We start from the raw sequence: 21,979 nt of genomic DNA on the forward strand, positions 1-21,979 counted from the left end.
ATATATTATTACTAAATAATTTAGTGGTCGTAGTTTTATTTTACTAAAAGTTTATTATTTAGGAAAACTAAATATAAAAAAAATTATCAAGTAAATGACGATATTAGTGATTTAAATATGGGTTTTAGCTTCAAAATATGTGCATTATGTACACACGAGTATATCTTTCTTGTAACTTTATTAAAACGCGTGACCCAGCAACTAATGGGGCTCAATCTTTTTGTTCTACGGATCGAAACTAATTAGTCCGCGCTTTCGGACTCGATAACAAAGAATGATAGTAATTTTGTATAGCAGCATCCATCTTCTATAATGGACCAGTATCGCAGTGTATGAACATACACTATTCACTTTTAATATATCGTTACTTATTTTTTTGTATCTATTGTTTGACTGGAGCGGGGGAGAGGAATTGTACAGTAATGAGTTGAGACTATATAGATGTATAAATTCTATAAGTAGGATAAAAGAGGGTGGCACAGAATATCCCTGTCAAGAGACGTCCCGGAGCATGGGGGAGCTGAGCGACAAGATTTACTCTTTGTAGCTGTTCGAAAAAACTCCATTTCGACAATATTTGGCACAAGAAATATTAAAAATTTGCTACGTTTTAATAACACTCTAACATTTAGCACAAAACCTCAAACAAGGTTTTATGGTGAATTTTTGTTGTAATGAGCTAAAAATAACGATATACAAAAGCTTTTGCGGTTAATACTTCAACATTTATGGTGCGAGTTTTGTTTTAAATAACAAACAATAATGCAACTACAAATTTATATGTTTCACCCACAATGCCTCGGAGAGCACGTAAAGCTGTAGGACGAGGTTGTTATCATAGACACCTGATAGCCATCGTTGTTGGATGTGTGGTGCGCGTGCAGCGTGGTGGATTAAGCTGCTGCATAGATCCTACTCCTACATGCAAAAAGAGGGTTGTGCCTAGCAGTTAAGATATTATAGTCTGAATCAATCAATTAAAATTTTACCTAAAATATTTAGCTATATGGTTATATAAATAAATAAATACCATGAAAACATGAAAATATTTCTGTTATTAAAGAAGCTCTGGTTGTAGTGTTTCGTGCAGTCACCAAAAACATCAAGAGTTTACGGGTTCGATTCCCCTCAGGATATTTGTATTTATACAAATATTTCTTTCCAGTTTGTTGATCCTTGTGGGTCTCCCCACCATGCCTCGGAGAGCACGTTAAGCTGTTGGTCCCAATTGTTTTCAAAATACTTGATAGCGATCGTTACTCATAGTAGAGAACATATCCGCCAACCCGCAGTGGAGCAACGTGATGGATTAAGCTCCAGTCCTTCTCATGATCATGATTATGTCAATTTCTCTGTCTGTCGAGAAAGGTTTTTACTTTTTATCTAAAACATTTGTAAATTCAGTTATTTCCAAAACAAAATCTCTGAAAAAATAATATACACCATAATCTACTTTTGATTTACAATTATAATTTTTATAGCAAGCGAAATTAAGAATTGACGAAGAAATGCTTAAATTACTCATGTCATTCACCGCATGATTTATGACTCATGCAGTAAAAGTATTACAATTTTAATTTAGACCTAACTGTAGATGTATATTTTATATATTTATAAGGAAATGAAATGTCAAAGCACGTGTTTATTTTTATTTAAAAATAGCTACTTGGTTTCATAAAATGCTATATCAAAACATTTTTTTAATGTAACTAATTAGAAAACAAGAAAGTGAATCATCAGTTCTGTGATCTCTGTTATCCACGACTTGTAGTAAGTACAAGAGGTTACATAAAACTGACCTAAGGGACAAAAAACAGAAGAAGGGGGCAATTCTTGGCATCGGCTCTCCCACTTTCGGCACATAACTAAGTCTATAATTTCATTCTTGTTTTCTATAGAAATGAATATATATAATAATATTAATAGGTCTGTATTTCACTTTAAATAATATTTATTTACAAAAATATTTCTACAAATTGTCATAAACTTAGTAATTACTCAGTTGTGAGTTTCCTTTTGCATGTTATAAGAACGCTATGATGATATATTTAAAAACAGTCTTTCTCGTATTATTGTTTCTTTAATAGATATAACGTGGTTTTATTCGTATTGGTCTGTAAAATATTTTTTTCAAAAAATCTAGAAATCGAAGACGACATTAGAATAATTTATTCCCAACCTATGTTTGAGCAACGCTGGGTAAGCTAGGCTGGGGGAGCCATCTTGTGCATAATGTAGCGCAGTCTGGCTGACGTTCTAATGTCAAATTTATGCTCACTTCCTGCAATATTCTATTTCAAATTATATCACTGTATTGTTATTATGATTATGGAACTTACTCTCTGTTATATACAGTTGTGAACTAGATAATAGAATATGTGATAGTTATTGCTAAATTTAAATAGAACTAGGAATGCATCTTTTTCATTATAAAATAAAAAACAAAAAGTACAAAACATTCGTTTCATCAGTCAGTTTTTTTTTAAAATTAAGTCTTAAAGGATATAAAGGAAGCATACAAATTTTTAAATTAAACAAATGAAATACTATAATGATAAGAGTAAACATTAAAGTGAATGCTGTAGCGGCAGAGTTTTAATCAGACTCAGTGCTCTCGAGTGGTGGAGTGCAGTTGCCGACAAAATTGTTTAAGCGTTGGGACCCATCGTTCAACTTCATTGCTTGGCTACGCCGCGTCAAGTTGTAGAGGACTTGAATGATAAGTAGCTTCAATTATGAATCCGTTATCATTTCTAACTACATACGTCGGATTATTTTGTATTGGGTACATTAGTACTTGTTATAAATACTTTATGTAACTTGTTTGAAATAATAATTTTGATATTATTATTAATTTTATCACATTTTAATTGCTACTTCCACACGTTTTTAACAGAACAGAACTCAAAAATCGTATTTAACCATGCAAAGCTGGACAAACGCCAAATAATTTAAACCGAGCACAAGCTACAAGTGGCTGCCACGGATTGCCGCTTGGCATCAGTCCGCTCCAGACAAATTAGGTAACAGACCAACAAAATGAGGACACGATGAAATGTTAATTATTCGTTTCGAGTGAAAAAATAACAAAGCCTATGAAAATTTTCATTCATGCTTACCATTGTTGCAAGCTCATTTTTTACGAAACGGCGCCTGTATAATTATTATACCAGCAGCTAAACCGACGTTGAAATTCTTATTCTCGCTTATCTTTTGAATGCAATTGGAAATTGCACCTCTCTCCACACCTCACCCTCTTTCCGTTGAATGTCTTTTCAACCGTCCCCTCTTTTCGTCACTCCTCGTAGAGTTCTCGTGGTGAAGGTTTTATTCAATTCTCGAGATGAATAAATTTGTTAAATTAAAATTCAAATTTACGTATGAGGGTGGCAAACATGTAATCAAAAGAGTAGCTTAATTCAATAATTACATTTTACATCATACGGAAACTATTTATAATTTATTTATTTGTTTAAAAAAATATAATTACAAAACTGCATTGAAGGGCTTGTATAAATTAAATCATAATGACAGTTTTATTTATCGTAATTAGGCTTTAAATTGTATTCTTTTTTCTATAAGTTACAGTAATGCGACTTATGATTAAAGTGTTAAGATTTTTCCTCTCATGGGTGCACCTCAGTATCTTATTTCATTCACATTTCACATGCGTCTTTGAGAACATAAACACTGTCTCATTTTAAACTGTGACATACTTTTTTCTCACTGTTAAAATTTAATAATAGTTTTAGAATTTGAATATGTACTTATTAGTTATTTTTAGTTCTATCAAAAGTTAATAGTAAAAAAATATTATTTTTTCCTTCTGGGGGCCTTAAGGAACATACAAAAAACAAATAAGCCGAATTAATCGAGTCATTAGCGAGTTATGCGCTTAGCAACATTCATTTTTATTTATACGTATAGATTAATTTGTTTGTAAACATGAAATTTCGCGATTCTTAGAATTGATTAGAGCTTTTATAATTTCGGTAATAAACTCTCAAATGATTTCGTTTATCAGTTATTTCTGCAGTAAGTTAATGGTGTCCAATAAATAAAACGAATAATTAAAGATCAAATAGGTTTACATTTTCATTAACCTAATATTTTAATAAACTAGAAGTAGAAGTAGTACAATTAATGAAACTAAATAAAACAGACCTGATTCTCGTTTATACATCTCGTGTTATTTTAAAGAAACTCTTCCTCAATAGACTAACGAAATAGGAATTTTTCGAATCAAAATATGTAACTTCCTTAATTGTTCAAATGGAGAGATATCCTATAGATTTAAATATATACACACACACATATATATTGAGTGTTTCATAAAAACGGTTTTTATACAGAGCGTTATATTATAAGTGTCATTTGCAAAACACTCAACAAGATAAGGATATTCATTTCGCATATGCGTATATTTTATCTAAAGTGATTATCGTGGATTCCAACAAGTGGTCTGTTTTTGCATTCACTTGCGCTTAATGCGTTTAAAAATAATTCTTGGAGCATTTTTGCCGTTTTCACTTTTTTTATGTGATAAACTCATTTTTTTTAACATCGTAATTCGTCTTTCCGAAGCTGTTTTTATATTATTTATAAGCAAATACGACTTCTTCCTTATTATGTACATACTTCTATTTTGACACTTTTCTTAAAAATGTAGATAATACGATGACCAACGTACGACGGGCTGAAACAGTTATTACAAATACTGGCTTCTATTTTAACGGTATCTTCTTCAGTCCCACCCATGATATTTTTTTAATCTAAGCCTTACATTTATTTATCTTTGTCTGATATTCGAATTTGATATTAGAATTGTAACCTATTGTACAATTAATTTACTATGAGGCTTTTATTTATTTATGTGATATTATGAATCGAATATTCAAATGTGGCTTGCTTTAATTGCTTCAACAGTATAACATTACAGTATGCAATTAGTCATGATCCTCGGATTCTCTAGAATATACAGTTTATACTTGTACACAAGGAGCTTTAAAAAAATTGTGGTTGAGAGCAGGCGCCAGACAGACGACTCTACATCGCGTTATTGGAACGACATCGGGTTTACTACTATTTTAAGTGGACACAATCGCTTCCTGATACATTTATTTGTTTTACAAAACAATTTCGATCGCTGTATCAACTGAAAACGTTATTTAAATATCGAGCGGTAGACATATTTTATCTACTTTTACGTAATTTATGATTAAACTTGTACAATTAACGTGGTACTAATTGAATGGGTTGTTTAACTTGATTTTTATTTACCATTCAAAGTTTAATTTATCCCTTTAATAAAACTTGTGGTCACCCAGTGATCAAAATTCAACCATATTTATTTAAATTATAATTTTGAACATTATTAAGGTTCTGTTGTCTAAGTCTTCTTTAATAAAAAACAAAAAAGTATATAATTATGAGTGTGTGTGTGTCAAATACATTGTAGTGTGTATGACTTTTTTTATTGATTGTGTATTTTTTTATTGAATGTATTGTTTATGCATAATTTAAAAAAAAATATTAGTATTATGTACTTATATAAACTACCCTTCTCTATATAAACTATAAATGTGCGAAATTTTATACTCCTCAGTCCGCGTAATTTTCGTAAAAAAGGGGTACAAAGTTTTTGCTTCACTTTATAGATTACGCTTCAGCCTGTAATATCCCACTGCTGGGTACAGGCCTCTTTTTCCATGTCGGAGAAGGATCAGAGCTTAGGATCCACCACGCAGTTCTAATGCGAGTTGGCAGATATATTCCCTACTATGAGTAATGATCGCTATCATGTGTACGTGATAACAACCGGGACCGACGGCTCAACGTGCTCTCCGAGGCACGATTGGAAGACCCACAAGAATCGTAGAAACACCCAGACTACGGCAAACATCTGTATGGCCAATACAAATTGTCATGTGCGGGGATCGAACCCGCAACCACCAGTGTGACAGCCACAAACCAGTACTGTGATCATTGCGCCAACGCCTCGTATAATATATATAAATTATGAAGTCAAAATAACAAAAACAACTTCAGTCATAATGTATTTTGTGTTTACTTTATGAATATTTGCGGTACCTATTACTAATAATGCAAAAAAAACAATATATCATGTAAACATCGTCTCCAAAACCTGTTAAGAATTCCCTGTTCTTTATTATGAATTTAGTAAGCAATTAAATATCCTGTTATGTCAGTAAGTCAGCGGATAATGACTTAGCATATATTTCAGTTCGTGGGCAGATTATACCCAGTTGACCTCAGACTTAGCCTGTGTGGCATGTAAGTATCTTTAGTAGGAAGGTGTTTTGAGACTACAAATGTAATGTATGTACTTCTTGAACACGCCAATCATATTTAGATAAGTTCAACTCAAACCAGATAATAACTTCTGTATCTAGGAGCACAATGTGATATTTTAGTACAACACACAAATATTGAATATCTATGTCAACTGGTTTATCATATTTATATTCCTTCTTCGTCAAGCAAATTAAACAATAAGCAAATGTTTTATAATAAATCTATTATTTTAAACATAACTCGTAATTAATGCGCATGCGTGTTGGAGGGTCGCGTACTACCAGTACTGACGACCTTCGTAGGTCGCTGCCCGCCATTCAGCCTGTATCCGTCATTGATTTTCGACTTACCATATGGCAGACTACTCAAGCGTGAAAATTGTCCAACCGGTTGACTGGACGAATCTTTTCGTTGTCGGTTTTCTTTCATGTTGACCTGTAAAATGTCTACTACACATTATTATGTAGGTATACATACTTACATAGCTTATGTCAAGATTTTTTGAGTTCAAGAAAAAGTACCTATATGAACTTTTGCCATTTTATTATTCAATATGAACTTTTGTAAAGAATATAATTAATTAATGTTAAAACAGTTAACTACATTTTAAATACTACAAATGAGCCAAAATAATTGGTTTTGCTGGCTTATAATTTTTTAAATTCTATTTATAAAAATAAAACATTTCTATTTCTCTAATTGGAAACGAGTATAAATTTAATTTTAGTAGTGTTGTATATAAATTAATTACCGCGATGCAAAACGTTTTGTACACTTTGCGAAGGATCTGTACCTAGTGCTTTCCTTGTTTTCCCTAATTTATCTCCATGTCTTAAATATTTAAATAGAAATACTAGACAAAATTTACATTTACAATAGAAGACGTCCACAGGTTTGCGGTTTATTTGCTTTTATAACTTGTTTGTAGAATAATTTTATAGGTAAGCTAGTTGTTGCTTCTTGATTTATTTTAGTTTACTATCTTGTCATGGCTTTAACCGCAAATACATACAAACATTGTAGCTGCGGTTAATATAATGTTATTATATATTTCTCGAATCCATTCATAAAGGACACAAAAATGAATGTCGTAAATAAAAATAATTGCTAATACATATTTTCCTTTTGTAATACTTTACAGCACTTCTAAGAAAAGTAGAAACAAGGGCAGAGTATATAATATAATCTCGTATACCTTGGTTGTGTTCTACGTATGTCGGTCCAACGAACTTTCTCAGAAAATATGAGGATGATTTCTTAAAACGGTTATTCAAAAGGGTGCGTTATCCTTGTTTACTCTTTCGGTAAAGTTGTGTGTTTATCTGGCTTGATAATTGAGATCCCGCCTGATGTCCTGCGTGGGTCGGTTCATGGATATGAATAATAATGGACCTTTACCAAATGTACCGACTTACTTATTTTGTTGATCATACTGTAAAAATACTTATTACTTATTACTCATTTACTGTAAACATTTAATTTGATTTTGTTGAGAGAATATTTACAAAACAATTAGTCATCAATGTATATCATAAATACATAAGTTGCTTTTAAATAATATAATGTAACATTTTTATCAATTCAAAATTAAATAAAAAAATTTTTTTATTAATTTGTAAGACTCGTACATCGTACTCGTGTTCCGTTTTTATATTGATAGTTTATGACATTTATGTCAAGTACTTCACTCTAATGATATAGCACGAAACTTTACTTGATATTGATGTTAATAATATTGTCAGGTTTTTTTTTTGTTTTTGTTTTGTCTTACTCAGTTTTACTTATTACAAAGAGATCGGGTTTGTTTTTAACTAGGTTATTAATAACGACACCATTAAAAGAGTTTTTACTATACGTAATAGAAGAAATAGAATAATTATTCTACAAAAAGTACTCGAACTGTAGATATTCTAAGTAGCATCATAGAAATATACTATTTGTATATAATAATATTTGTAAAAATACCAATATCCGCTTTATGAGGAAATCGAACACATATCTATCGACATGAATTAAACTTTCATCTCTGTGACACGGTCGTTAGTTAATTAAGTAATATAATCTATGTTAGTAAAACAAAATAATCAAGATTATATCATAATTATATTTTTTTAGTATGAAATGTCCGTATGGCGAACTGTTGTGCCTCTTGTAACATACGATGTCGAGACGTGGACAACTGGACACTGATGAAGTGAGTAGTGACTAATCCACAAGCTTAAAGTCGCTCAACATGCTATGAAACGAGTTATGCTTCGGGTCTCTCTCAAAGATAGGATTAGAAATGAGACTATCCGCGAGGGAATGGAAGTAACCCACATAGCCCACAGAGTTAGCAAATTAAAGTGGCAGTGGGCTGGCCACCTCTGTCACAGGACCGATGGCCGCTAGAGTAGGCATGGCCTGGGGTAGGAATTTGTGTAGGCAAACGCAGCGTTGGACGTCCTCAGGCCCGCTGAACCGACGATCTACGTAACATTGCCCGTGGTGGCTGGATGAAGATTGCGAAAACCGCGATGTTTGATGCCTATGTCCAACAGTGGAATGCAGCAGGCTGAAGAGAATAAGAGATTAAATGTTACTATTTTAAAAAAAAATATAAGTTTTAACGTCCATGGGTTCTTATGTGCCCATGCCTTTTTTTATTTACATTTTAATTTTCAAAGCGCTGAGGCGCATATGCATTATTATTTTCAACACTGCATGCTTCAAATTGCGAAATAAAGCTTAATTTCTCTAATTCGATGGTGAGTCCACATCTGGCCGTAAGAGATATATATACCTATAAATACATATATATTTATGTAGGTTAATAATTAAGATAATTATTTACGACTATGGTTTTTTTCTCATTTTTTTTTCATGCTATATGCTCTATGCATTACTATTTTATAACACACTACATGCTTTATACATTACATGTGTAAATCTACAATGTTAATTTACCGCATTGTCGATGGCCACACAGAAAAAGAAATGTTCCTATTACAATCAATAAAAAATTATTTTAGGTATTTTATTATTCTCAAAAAATATTCGTTTTATTAATTATTGTTTCGTAGTTAGTTCATTCGACAATTCAATTAACAGATGAATTAATTAAAGTTAGTATCCTCATCAACCAAGGTTCAGCTTATCTAGGTAGTGACGGTTAGTCATTGACCTCATCGCTACGTGTGCGCTGTTGATGACGGTGTAATCGGACGATTCCTTGAACACCAGCTGCATGACTCATCTCGTGTAGCAGCATCTTTGTCATACCTCAGAATTACGGCGGAAGAAACGGAAGCTCCATAGATTACTACTTGCACATCCGGTTGTAGTTTGTCGTCATCATTTCAAATTTATCCTTAACGAAGTTTCGATGGTGAAGTAAACATTTTACAAACGAAAATAAATTACACAAAAATTTATTTATTTTTTATTACATAAAAATATTGTCTAGGATTCTGATGTAAGATTACTAATAATAAAATTTGATTACAAGGTAGATACCAACCCTAAATACCTATAACATTAAAATATTATTTTAAGATACCCAAGACGAATGAAGAAGAAGTTATGAAACCTTTTAGTTTGAATATCGGTTCCACATCGGTTCGGTCCCATAATTTATATATTTAATATTATTTATCGCAGCCTTACATACGCAATATATTAAAAACTATTGATTTATTATGAATACACAAAAATGAAATCAGGTCTGAATTATGGTGTGTCGTCCGTGTTTTATGAAGTCAGATAACTTCGCCTCGGCTTTTAAGTAAATTTCATAAGAAGTGGATTACAGATCACATTTCGCCCCGAACTGCTATTTATTAAGATTTCTTTAATATTTTGATAAAGATAAACTTTCAAACTGATTTACTGATAGATGGTATCTATACCTAATCGTTATGACATTTTTTATATGTGTACATATATATATAACAAAACATTCAGAATATTTACAATAAGGACTGAAATATATGTTAAAAAATTAAAATATATACAGGTAATAAATTCGTCATTTATATTTTTTTGTAAGATACAAACTAATTACATAATCCAAAAAAATGTTGCATTGCTAATAAAAAACATGGTCAATGCAGGGTTTAGCAAAAATATATTTACCGAGCATAACAATTGAAAAAGCTAAGGTATAACAAATTCACGTACGCACGTGACGTAACTTGATATTTATTATACGACTGACTCATCTTCTTCGACCGGTTCTAATGATCCCGATTCAATAAGTTCATATATTTAACTTGTTTTGGTTACTGCTACTTCAGTACGCGTCGGAAACTTCATGTAACAAGTAGTTTAATTACGCAAAATGGTTAATAAAATAAATTTAATTAAAATCGTGCGTATCCTTAGAAGAACTAAATGTGTTATGTGTAATTCTCACAATGTAACGGACAGAAAATTTCAAAATGAATCAAAAATCCCGGTCAGTAAAAAAATTACAACTCTGTTTTAATATAATATTAAAATTTATCGTGGTATTAAATTGTTACCCTCAGTGCACTTTAACTGGCAGCTTTTTTATAATGGAGTTGTTCTTGATTCAATTAAGCCCTTTCATAAAACTCGTAAGCAACTTAATTAAAAACAACGCAACAAAGCGCCCGCATTCGTAGCGTCATATAAAATGTGAACGTTCTTTTGTGATTGTTGTAGAGTTATATCGGTTGCATAAACGATTGCGCTGATCGGAAACGGACATGGCCTGCCGCAACTTCGCCCACAGCCGAGCGAGCTTTGCACAATGCAATCCATCATTATCGGTAGATTTGGGACGCACTGTTTGGTCGCAGCTGCGCCTGCTTGGGACGCGTTGTCGATATGCAATCACGTAATGTAGGATTTACGATGACAGCTTCGTGACAACGGGGCAATCTCTGAAATATAGTCTTTCCAACTTGTATGAATTGGAATATGTGTAAAACAAGAGCCATTAATATAGCAGATTAATTTGTTGTCAAACGGTGTTTAATATTGCTAAAAATTTATATCTCGTTATTTGGTAAATATTTACGAGTAATCTTGAGTTGTTCCTTTGTGTTTTTCCATAAATGAAATTTAAAATAGGCAATTTCTAGAGCGTAGAAAATCTACGATCTAAATTTATTTTTATCATTTTGTAAGCTTTACTTTTATATTTTTCTATCTTATGATATTATAGTTTTTATGAATACTCTTTTATTAAATGTTTACTTCGTCATTTATCATGCTTATTATGTGCCCAGATATTTTTTAAAGTGACAGTAAATGATGATGGAACTTACCTCCTAATTAGTATTGATTGGCTACGCAGTCGAGTAGAGAATTGGTTGCAATGGGGTTAATGCGAAAACTGTACTTCATTCTATTATTTCTGATATACATGTTAAGAAAATAAAGATTTTTAGCAGAAAGAATTACAAGCGGTCAACTGTGCGGTGTATTGGGAATTATACATTTTTTTCGTGCGCTAGTGTTTAACGTATTGTATTATTATTGGATATTCTTGCATTCAGAAAAAAACTGATTTAGTAATAACGTGACATGTAAATAGCTTGTGTTTTGAAAAAAAAAGAAGCTCAGTTCACATCAAAGCTACTAATTAATTTCATATTTTAATAATAACGAGACGTGCAAGTTGGTCGTCGCGTTGGCGCAACGGTCACAGCACTGGTTTGTGGGTGTTGCGCTGGCGGTTGCGGATCGACCCCGCACTTAACAAACATTTGTATTGACCATACAGATGTTTACCGTGGTCTGCATGTTTGTCCAGGCCTTGTGAGTCTCTCCAGCGTGCCTCAGAGAACACGTTAAGCTGTCGGTCCCCGTTGTTATCATGTACACCTGATAGCGATCGTTACTCGTAGTAGGGAATATATCCGCCAACCCGCATTAGAACAGCGTGATGGATTAAGCTCTGATCCTTTTCCTACATGGAGCGTGATTAATTTCAAATTTAATTAGAATACTCTTAATTTATTTCGCGTGTCTTTTGTTGTAGTGTATGGCGCGAGCACTCTACGACAACATAGCGGAGTCACCGGACGAACTGGCTTTCCGCAGAGGGGATTTGCTCACCGTGCTGGAGCAGAACACTGGCGGGAGTGAGGGCTGGTGGCTCTGCTCGTTAAGAGGACGACAGGTATATATTACTAGATTGTGCTTTTTTTTGCTGCTGTGCTCTAGGTTATATAACTTGTGTGGTTGAGAAATTACGTTTGATTTTAATGAAATTAAATTCATTTTGTCACTTTTTTGTAATTCTTTATTTCGAATGCGTGTCAAATTATTTAATTGGTGTGATACTTGTTTTATTGTAAATAACTGACCATGCAAACTTCGTGCCACCATAAATTGTTTTCGTGAATGACTTTAAAATGTATATTCACCTTTTTTATTTTATCGTTTACGAACTTTTCGTGACAAAACCACAACGCAAAAAAAAAATCGTCCAATGTAATGCATTTGTTCGGAAGTGATACACGTTTATACATTTCGACGATTTATTTTTGATTATATGGACGTTTCTGTTTAGCAGAAGTAATGAGAGTAATTAGATAATGTTAAATTTACGAGTTCACATCTTTCATCATTCTCTATAGGGTATGCTTACCTAAAAGATCTCATAAACTTCATAAAACCATGGATAAAATGCAAAGCAAATTCTCATAGATCTCCTAGCCTCTCATAAATCGGTGTCAAAATTTGATCTGTATTTGTCAAAGTTTTATGAGGTTTATTAGATTTTTCCATAGGCTTGATTAGTAATGGTAGTTTTGTTAACACTACGAAGCTCTGAGGTCATCGCACGTATTTGTTATTTTCTTCTGTTACGCATACGCACTTGCGATAAGCTTCACCGTACTCAATATAGTAACACCAATAAACAATTAACACAATAAAGTTCAAAGTTACTTATAAAGCGTGAAAAAAATTGATTTTATTATGAATATTTTACGAAAATTATACCTATATATTTTTTGTTTTTGCAAACACTAAAGAACCAGTAAATTTTTATATCTTTTTGTTAGCTATGTATTATTTACTTACATTTATATTTATTAACAGGGAATATGTCCTGGAAACAGACTAAGAATTGTAGCGGGTGTGTTCGATGCAAGTTCCGCTTTGCAGAGGCGACGCACGCGGACTCCAGCGCCGGTCGCTCACCAGCCTCTGCCAGCCCAGCAGTCACCCGCTTTTACAAAAGTAAATACTTTTTGCATCAATTTAAAATACATTTTTAAAACGAAAAATATTATATACTTAATTGGATATTTTAAAATGGTGGGACATTATATCGCTAATAAATTAGTGTCGATTTTTTTTGTTCAGAAACATTAATTCTTGAATTTTCCTAAGAAAGAAAATAATGTAACATAACTGTAAGTCGAGTAAGTCATAATTTTATTTAATTATGCATTATTTTATAGATCGAAGAATGTTCACATTACGATGTGCCGCGGGCGCCACTGCCAGTCCAACGCATCATAGGCACATATGACTGTCCAAGGCCGGCGACCGACTGGTACGACGCCCCGAGAGCTCCACGTCCCGCCAGTGCGGACTCGGCTTGCAGCGGGACCGGCTCTCTCACATCAGCCACATCGAGTGCTTCTGCAAATTCTGGCAGTTCGGCGCACTCAGCCGCGTCTGCATCGAGCACGTATGACGTGCCCCGATCTCGCGCTTTACCTTTACCATGTGATGCAGCGTTAGAAGCACTTGAGAGATTACAGGCGAGTCTTTTTTAGATTTTCAAAGTTGTTTTTTTTTCATTTATTTTCGTTTATACTATTTAAAATACATAAATTTCTATTTTTTGTTGTAAAGGAGATATCCCAAGTGTGGTACCATGGTAAGGAAAATAGGATCTGATGATGGGATCCTAGAGATTTTTTTTTTATTTTTTATGTCACTAGGTCGACAAACAAGCGTACGGCTCACCTGATGGTAAGCGATTACCGTAGCTTATAGACGCCTGCAACACCAGAAGCATCGCAAGCGCGTTGCCGACCCAATCCCCAATCCCCCCCAGGAGCTCTGGTCACCTTACTCACCAACAGGAACACAATACTGCTTGAAAACAGTATTATTTTGCTGTGATCTTCTGTAAGGTCGAGGTACTACCCCAGTCGGGCTGCTCCATATTTTGAGCAGGAAATTCCTGCTGTGCCCTACCTCAGTTAAGAATTTGAGGGAAACCCTCGAAAATCGTAGTGACGATTAGTGCGTTTGTTAATGTTTTTTTCTCTACTTACGTTGTATTACTCGTCGATGTAATTGAAGTCGTTTTTTTTTCGTTTGCGAGCAAACACAATTATTATTCCAAAATATTTAAATAGCTTCAATAGTGTATAAGAAAGATGTTAGTTAGAAAAGTAGATTAATAAAAAAATCGTTTTTCAGGAAGAAGCATCAGCGGCGGTGTCGCGATTGCTTTCGTACGTGTCGCCGGGCTGGCGGCGGCGCGGCGCGCTTCGGCCGCGCGTGCTCGACGTGCGCGTGGCGGGCGCGCGCCTGCGGGCGGCCTTGCACGACCTCGCGGTGTTCGCCGACGCTACGCTGGCCAACGCGCATGATGCCCAAGACAAAGGTAGGAGGAAATCATCATTCATCATCATCATTACAGCCTATACAGTCCACTGCTGGACATAGGCCTCCACAAGTTTACGCCAAAAATAACGTGAACCCATGTGTTTTGCCCATAGTCACCACGCTGGGCAGGCGGGTTGGTGACCGCAGTACTGGCTTTGTCGCACCGAAGACGCTGCTGCCCGTCTTCGGCCTGTGTATTTCAAAGCCAGCAGTTGGATGGTTATCCCGCCATCGGTCGGCTTCTTAAGTTCCAAGGTGGTTGTGGAACCTTGTTATCCCTTAGTCGCCTCTTACGACACCCACGGGAAGAGAGGTGGTGGCTAAATTCTTTAGTGCCGTAGCCACACAGCAGGAAATAGGTGGAAATAGACGGGCTAAAAATACTGCTTTCAAGCTTTATGTTCCTGTGGTGAGTAAGGTGACCAGAGCTGGGGGTAGGTTCGGCAACGCGCTTGCGATGCTTCTGGTATAGCAGGCGTCTATAGGCTACGGCTATCGCTTACCATTATGTGAGCCGTAAGTTTACACGCCGACCCCGTTGTATAAAAAAAACTTTTTCTCTGGTTAATTATAGATATTTTTTGGAAAACTATATTGTTCATCTCTTTTAGGTTATTTTTGAAAATTTTGATACTTCGTTTGTTATACATTTGAAGGTAATAAATATGAATAACATGGTTATAAATTGTGTAAAAAAATAACACTAACTAATTTTCAGGTATCGCAGTAAAGTTACGGCCGCTAGTGAAGGCTCTGAAAGACGCTGAACGTATAACACACGAAGCTACCAGTGCACTAGACGCGGGCGACTGGGCGCCGGAACGGTTGGAACGCGACCGCGAACCGACGGATGGTACGCAGGACGCCTTAGACCAGCTGGTGGCGTGTGCACGCTCCCTCACAGAGGATGTCAGGAGAGCGGCGTCTTTCATTAATGGAAATGCGTCATTACTGTTCAGGTTCGTTTTAAAAAACACACTCACAACATACATAATAAATAAATAAACATTCACATCCTTTCAGCCTTTATTGTGATAATCCGTATCAGAGATCCGACATAATTATAGGATAATAGACAGTAGTAGTCCGAGAAGAGGTTGAGAATTTTTATGGACAGCTGTACTCGTCGAGCGCATGCAAGCCTGCGACTTGGGACACCGAAGATCCACGGGCACCATTGTTGCGCCATTATTCGGAGTGTATCCCGGACTTCGAAGAGGATGAGATTGGTGCAGCGCTCGGGCAGCTTAAAAACGGAAGGGCCCCGGGGGATGACGGAGTTACCACTGAACTCCTTAAAGCCGCAGGGCGACCTGTCCTGAAAGCCTTGGCAAGACTATTTAACGCCGTCATCCACCGAGGTACCACGCCGGAGGCGTGGTCCAGGAGTGTGGTGGTGCTGTTCTTTAAGAGAGGCGATAAGTCTCTGTTAAAGAATTACAGACCGATCTCACTTCTGAGCCACGTCTATAAGCTGTTTTCGAGGGTTGTTACGAATCGTCTCGCCAGAGGACTCGACGAATTCCAACCACCAGAGCAGGCTGGGTTTCGAAATGGCTACAGCACCGTGGACCACATCCATACTGTTCGGCAGGTTATCCAAAAGACGGAAGAATATAATCAACCGCTGTGTATGGCATTTGTGGACTACGAGAAAGCCTTCGACTCCGTCGAGACCTGGGCTGTCCTGGACTCTCTGCAGAGATGTCATATCGACTGGCGATATATCGAGGTACTAAAATCTATGTACGACGCGGCGACGATGACCGTTCATGTCAATGACCAAAGAACAAGACCTATTTCCCTCCGGCGCGGGGTAAGACAGGGGGATGTAATATCACCGAAACTGTTTACCACTGCGCTAGAGGATGTTTTTAAGACCTTGGATTGGGTGGAACGGGGCATCAACGTCAACGGTGAATTCATCTCTCACCTTCGTTTCGCCGACGATATTGTCATCTTTGCGGAGACGCTGGATGAGTTGGACCAAATGCTGGCCGGCCTAAACGAGTCCTCCCGACGTGTCGGTCTCTGTATGAACTTGGATAAGACGAAAGTTATGTTTAACAACCAAGTCATACCGATACCGGTATCGGTCGATGGTACCCTTCTCGAAGTTGTTCAGGATTATATTTACCTAGGCCATACTATCCAACTAGGCCGCAACAACTTCGAGAAGGAGGCCGATAGGAGGATTCGGTTGGGCTGGGCGGCGTTTGGCAGACTCCGTCGAGTCTTCACTTCGAAGATTCCGCAATGCTTGAAGACAAAAGTTTTCGAGCAATGCGTCCTGCCTGTGTTAACATACGGAGCCGAGACGTGGACACTGACCAAGGGACTGGTCCACAAGTTTAAAGTCACTCAACGTGCAATGGAACGGGCTATGCTTGGGGTCTCTCTCAAAGACAGGATTAGAAATGAGACTATCCGCGAGAGAACGAAAGTAACCGACATAGCCCACAGAATTAGCAAGTTGAAGTGGCAGTGGGCTGGTCATCTGTGTCGCAGGACCGATGGCCGTTGGAGTAGACGGGTCCTAGAGTGGAGACCGCGTCTTGGCAAACGCAGTGTGGGACGTCCTCCGGCCCGTTGGACCGACGATTTACGTAAGATTGCCGGTGTAGGCTGGATGAGGATTGCGGAAGACCGGGATGTGTGGCGCGAACTTGGGGAGGCCTATGTCCAGCAGTGGACTGCGATAGGCTGAAGTGAGTGTGAGACAGTAGTTAAGTCAAGCCAAGTGCCAAGCCAATTGCAGGGACGAAAATACTACCATATTCTTTTAACCGACTTCCAAAAAAGGAGGATCTTAATCCCACTGTTTTTTAACCGTATTACCTCAGAAGTTTTTACTGGGTGGACCAATTTTGATGATTCTTTTTTTAATCAAAAGATATAGATAGATATTTGACATGTACTTCTTAAGTTATTTATAATAATGCGTATTTGCTTGACTATTTTTTCATCTACCTGTGTTGTAGTACTGGTCGATGTAATTGAAATCGGTTTTTTTTCCGTTTTCGAGCAAACAAAATTATAGCTGTATTAGATACGAGAGTAAAAATCGAGTAACATTATCAATAATTAAAAATATAACTTTCAGGCGGTCGCCTGCAGTGCCGGAACACGAGTGGACGGAAGAGTATGACTATGTAAGACTTGAGTCCAGAACTGCAGTGGGCAGGAGAAATGCGGAAATTCGTGCAGCATTACCGGATAAATTAAGAGCGTCCTTTGATGCTCTAGTTCGGGATGCTGACCACGCGGGCGAGGTAATTAATCAACAATCTCTTTACAGTCGATTTTTTTCGATTTGTTTGAATTTCTAGCTAGTAATTCTTATCACATTAAATTTCTAGCATAAAGTTAGTAATTCTTGTCACATTAAACACTGAATATTCTATTATTATTTCGTCAGGTAAGCGCAGTAGCTGCCGCCACGAGACTACCGCCTGATGACCGACAACTAGCAGCATTTTACGCCGCACAGACAGCGACATACGGTGCTCACCTCTCCACAGCCGTGGAAGCTTTCCTCCGAACGATTGAAATGGGACAGCCTCCTGACGTCTTCCTCGCTCATGGCAAATTCGTTGTCTTAAGCGCTCACAGAATCGTCCACGTAGGAGATACAGTCCACAGGTTAGGATTTATTATTATTATTTTTTATATAACTTGTTAATAAAAATAGAATAAAATATTTGTAATTGGCGATGGAAAATATTTTAACCCATTAAAAAAAGGAGGTTCTCGATTCGACATCTGTATTAGATTTTCTTATATATACTTTACCTCATACTTTTTGACTGGGGGGATTTTAAGTATTTTTTTAATATATCATGACATCAATCGAGATCTGACGAGTATTTTTTGAGTTATATCTAATAATACGTATTCAATTTAATAATAATAATAATAATAATGCTTTATTCATAAAAATATTTACATAAAATAATGAGTTCCCTGATTCTTGTAATAGGCAAAGCCTGTGCCACAACGAACCAGTGTGCTCTTCCATTATTTATTTCTAAAGCAAATTTTACACAAGAAAACTTAAGTAAATTAATTAATATTACCTTTAAGCAAACTAGACATAACTACGTCGTATTACTTAAGCTTATAATTGAAGTAGGTTTTTTTTGTTTGTGAGCAAATACAACCATAAAAAATTTCTTATTTTCGACAGGAGCGCACAGCATGCCGGCTTAAAAGCGAAAATACTACGTTGCTCCGATGCGCTGTCGGACGCGTTAGCCGCGACCGTTTCCAAGACAAAAGCGGCTGCCGTACAGTTCCCCTGCGCTAGTGCTGTCGCTGAAATGGCAGAGTCGGCTCGAACGCTTGCTTCTAGGGCTCAGGAACTGCGCCGGGCCCTCGTCCGCGCCGCCGAACCACCCCCGGACTGCACGCCGGCCACAACTGTGCCCCCCTCCGCCACCGTCACCCCCCTCACCCCGCTCACCCCTCTCGCACCCATCCCCGGCACACCCTCGCTTCCTGTACTATAAAATGTTCTAAATAGGACCTGTGATTCAAATCGAGCGTAAAGAGTAGGATATTGTAATGTTCCTTATGGCTTGGCAGATATCTAATTTTTGAATTAAATGTTCGTACGATCTTACGTCCGTAAATGCAAGGAGGCGTTAAAAATGGGCGTTGATTGTTGTATGCTTTTGACGAGGAGATCTGCTATTTCAGTGTACTTAAGTGTAATGTAATGAAAATGATGGATTTTAAGTGTGTTAAACCGATTTAAGCAAGTATGTTTAAAGTTACGAGGAGACGTGCTGGACACTTAAATATATTAGAACTGGTAAAACTGGAGGCTGGTATACCTTCGGAGAGATAAAGCGTAAAATTACCAAAGAATATCAAGAGAACGCATACCTAATGGAAACAACGATTTTCACTGCCGATGATACGAATTAACTCACGAAAAATTTCTATTAAATTTAAACAATGATTATGTACAATAAATAATCAAAGGCTGCCATTAGTATTTTTTTAATTTAAAATGGTTTGCAAAAATAGCTGATACGTAAGTTTTAAATTGCTGGATACTCATTTACAGTAGTGAGTTGAGTTGTCCGTCCAGTTTTATACAAGTTGCAAAAATAATCTTTAATTATAGCAAATGAATTTACTACGGTATTAGACCGAAGAATGGTTGTTAACATAAAACGGTTCAAAAAATTAATTGTCTTAGATCGCTTGTAAATATGACTCAGATGAATGTGAATTTATTTTTAAATTATGATTCAATCTCTATCTTCTGGTAAATTAAGCTTTTCACAAATCAAAAATATAAATGCGTCTGAATTAAAACCAGCATCTTATATAAAACTTCTAAAATAAATTAGTTACGAGATTTTCAAGCAATTTTATTGTGACTGATTTTTATAGTGATTTGGCTCAATTATTATGAATGTGCTGATAATTTATCAACATAGTTATTTGTTACCTTTATTATTTTTTTCTTTTTTATAAACAAATAAACATAAAAATAATATTGGTAAGCAATTAAAATGCCATGATTCGACTCAACATAGATACTAAAATTCATCAGTTTTTCTTTGTATCAAACGTTGCACAGTATTCGAATGTACCTATATGATGAATTTACTTGTATAAGAGAAATTGTTGTTTTTCGTCTTTTTCTTTTCAATGTCAATAGGTAGAGAAATTTTCAATTAATAAGGATTTCTAAGGACTACTGAGCAAGCGTAGTATGCGCTAATCCAATTTAAGTAGTATTTTACTGTTTTAGGAGTGTCGTTTACTAATGGAATGGATTGTTCGTTACAATTAGAATACAATCGTGTATGCTATCATTGTGTTTAAAAATGTATGACAAACGTGATTGACACTTATATTTTGACTTATTTAAATAGACAAATTGATGCGGTATTCTAAAATCTTGACAAGTTATTGGTAAGGGTTATGGAAAGTAGAGATACCGAAGCGCCATTTTTGTGGTACATTTCGCAGACAGTTTATCAAAAAGAAACGTTTCTCCTTACCTATACACTTCATAGTTATGGGTGTTTAGTCAACGCCAAGTGTCAATATTTTGTATTTAAAAATATTACATATTAGTCTGCCGTAGATACGATATATCAATGTAAAAAGCATGTTGTATATTAGCAATGTGTAATATATTTCCTAGGTGTCGTAGTTTAGCTAGGTCTAGATGAAATTGTACAAATGCATATTAAAATAATAATTTTATTAATAAATTATAAATTAATCATCTTGTAAAACGCAATCAAGTAAAATATACAAATTTTCGTATTTAATTATATCGTTTTATTTTGTTAATTTATTTAGTCTATGACTACTGGGTCAAAATATATGTATAAAACAATGAACAATTACTTGGTGAACAAATTGCAGTTTTCTACACTAGCTGACTAGCTTTTTTTTTATGTCACTAGGTCGGCAAACAAGTGTACGGCTCACCTGATGGTAAGCGATTACCGTAGCATATAGACACCTGCAACACCAGAAGCATCGCAAGGGCGTTGCCGACCCAATCCCCAATCCCCCCAGGAGCTCTGGTCACCTTACTCACCAAGAGGAACACAATACTGCTTGAAAACATTATTATTTTTCTGTGATCTTCTGTAAGGTCGAGGGACTACCCCAGTCGGGCTGCTCCATGTTTTGAACAGGAAATTCCTGCTGTGCCCTACCTCAGTTAAAATCCGCATAAAGCTTATCCGTAAGCTTACTAAATAAACTAAAATTCGTATTAAAACATGAAGTGAACAGATCCAAAGCCTCGTTATACATATCGAATTTGGAGAAAAGCTGATTTCTAAATAATTCGATATTAAACTATGTACACAATAAAAGTGTTAACTTCAAGTCTTCATTTTAGAATTTCACGAAAATTGTAAGGGGTTGGATATAATAATCACAGAACAAAATGATGCAATTATTAGAAATGTCTGTATTTAAGTTTGAAAAGTCGTCACTGCAATCTTGCATTTAAGCAAGTCTCCATTTAAGTATTTATTTCATAAAAATCGGTTGCGACTTGCGGTTACCAATCAAATTAAATTCGCTCATTCTGTAA

At 35.8% G+C, this 21,979-nt stretch overlaps 1 protein-coding gene across 1 annotated transcript; it reads left to right on the forward strand.

The window, feature by feature from the left end:
- Nucleotides 1-12,275: 12,275 nt before the first annotated feature.
- LOC123659554 (breast cancer anti-estrogen resistance protein 1) lies at nt 12,276-21,149 on the forward strand. The gene is made up of 8 exons (XM_045594763.1): nt 12,276-12,445; nt 13,372-13,512; nt 13,737-14,042; nt 14,713-14,899; nt 15,620-15,860; nt 18,005-18,173; nt 18,320-18,543; nt 19,088-21,149. Exons 1-8 carry the CDS (start codon nt 12,308-12,310, stop codon nt 19,407-19,409), a joined length of 1,728 nt encoding a protein of 575 aa, XP_045450719.1. The 5' UTR covers nt 12,276-12,307; the 3' UTR covers nt 19,410-21,149.
- Nucleotides 21,150-21,979: the final 830 nt, after the last annotated feature.

The sequence above is a fragment of the Melitaea cinxia genome, chromosome 14, assembly GCF_905220565.1.
Source record: "Melitaea cinxia chromosome 14, ilMelCinx1.1, whole genome shotgun sequence".
NCBI lineage: Eukaryota > Metazoa > Arthropoda > Insecta > Lepidoptera > Nymphalidae > Melitaea > Melitaea cinxia.

Coding starts and splice junctions, on each gene's coding strand:
- LOC123659554 (XM_045594763.1), top strand. CDS start 12,308: ATGGCGCGAGCACTCTACGACAACATAGCGGAGTCACCGGACGAACTG. Junction 18,174..18,319: donor ATGCTGACCACGCGGGCGAG/GTAATTAATCAA, acceptor TTATTTCGTCAG/GTAAGCGCAGTAGCTGCCGC. Junction 18,544..19,087: donor GTAGGAGATACAGTCCACAG/GTTAGGATTTAT, acceptor TATTTTCGACAG/GAGCGCACAGCATGCCGGCT.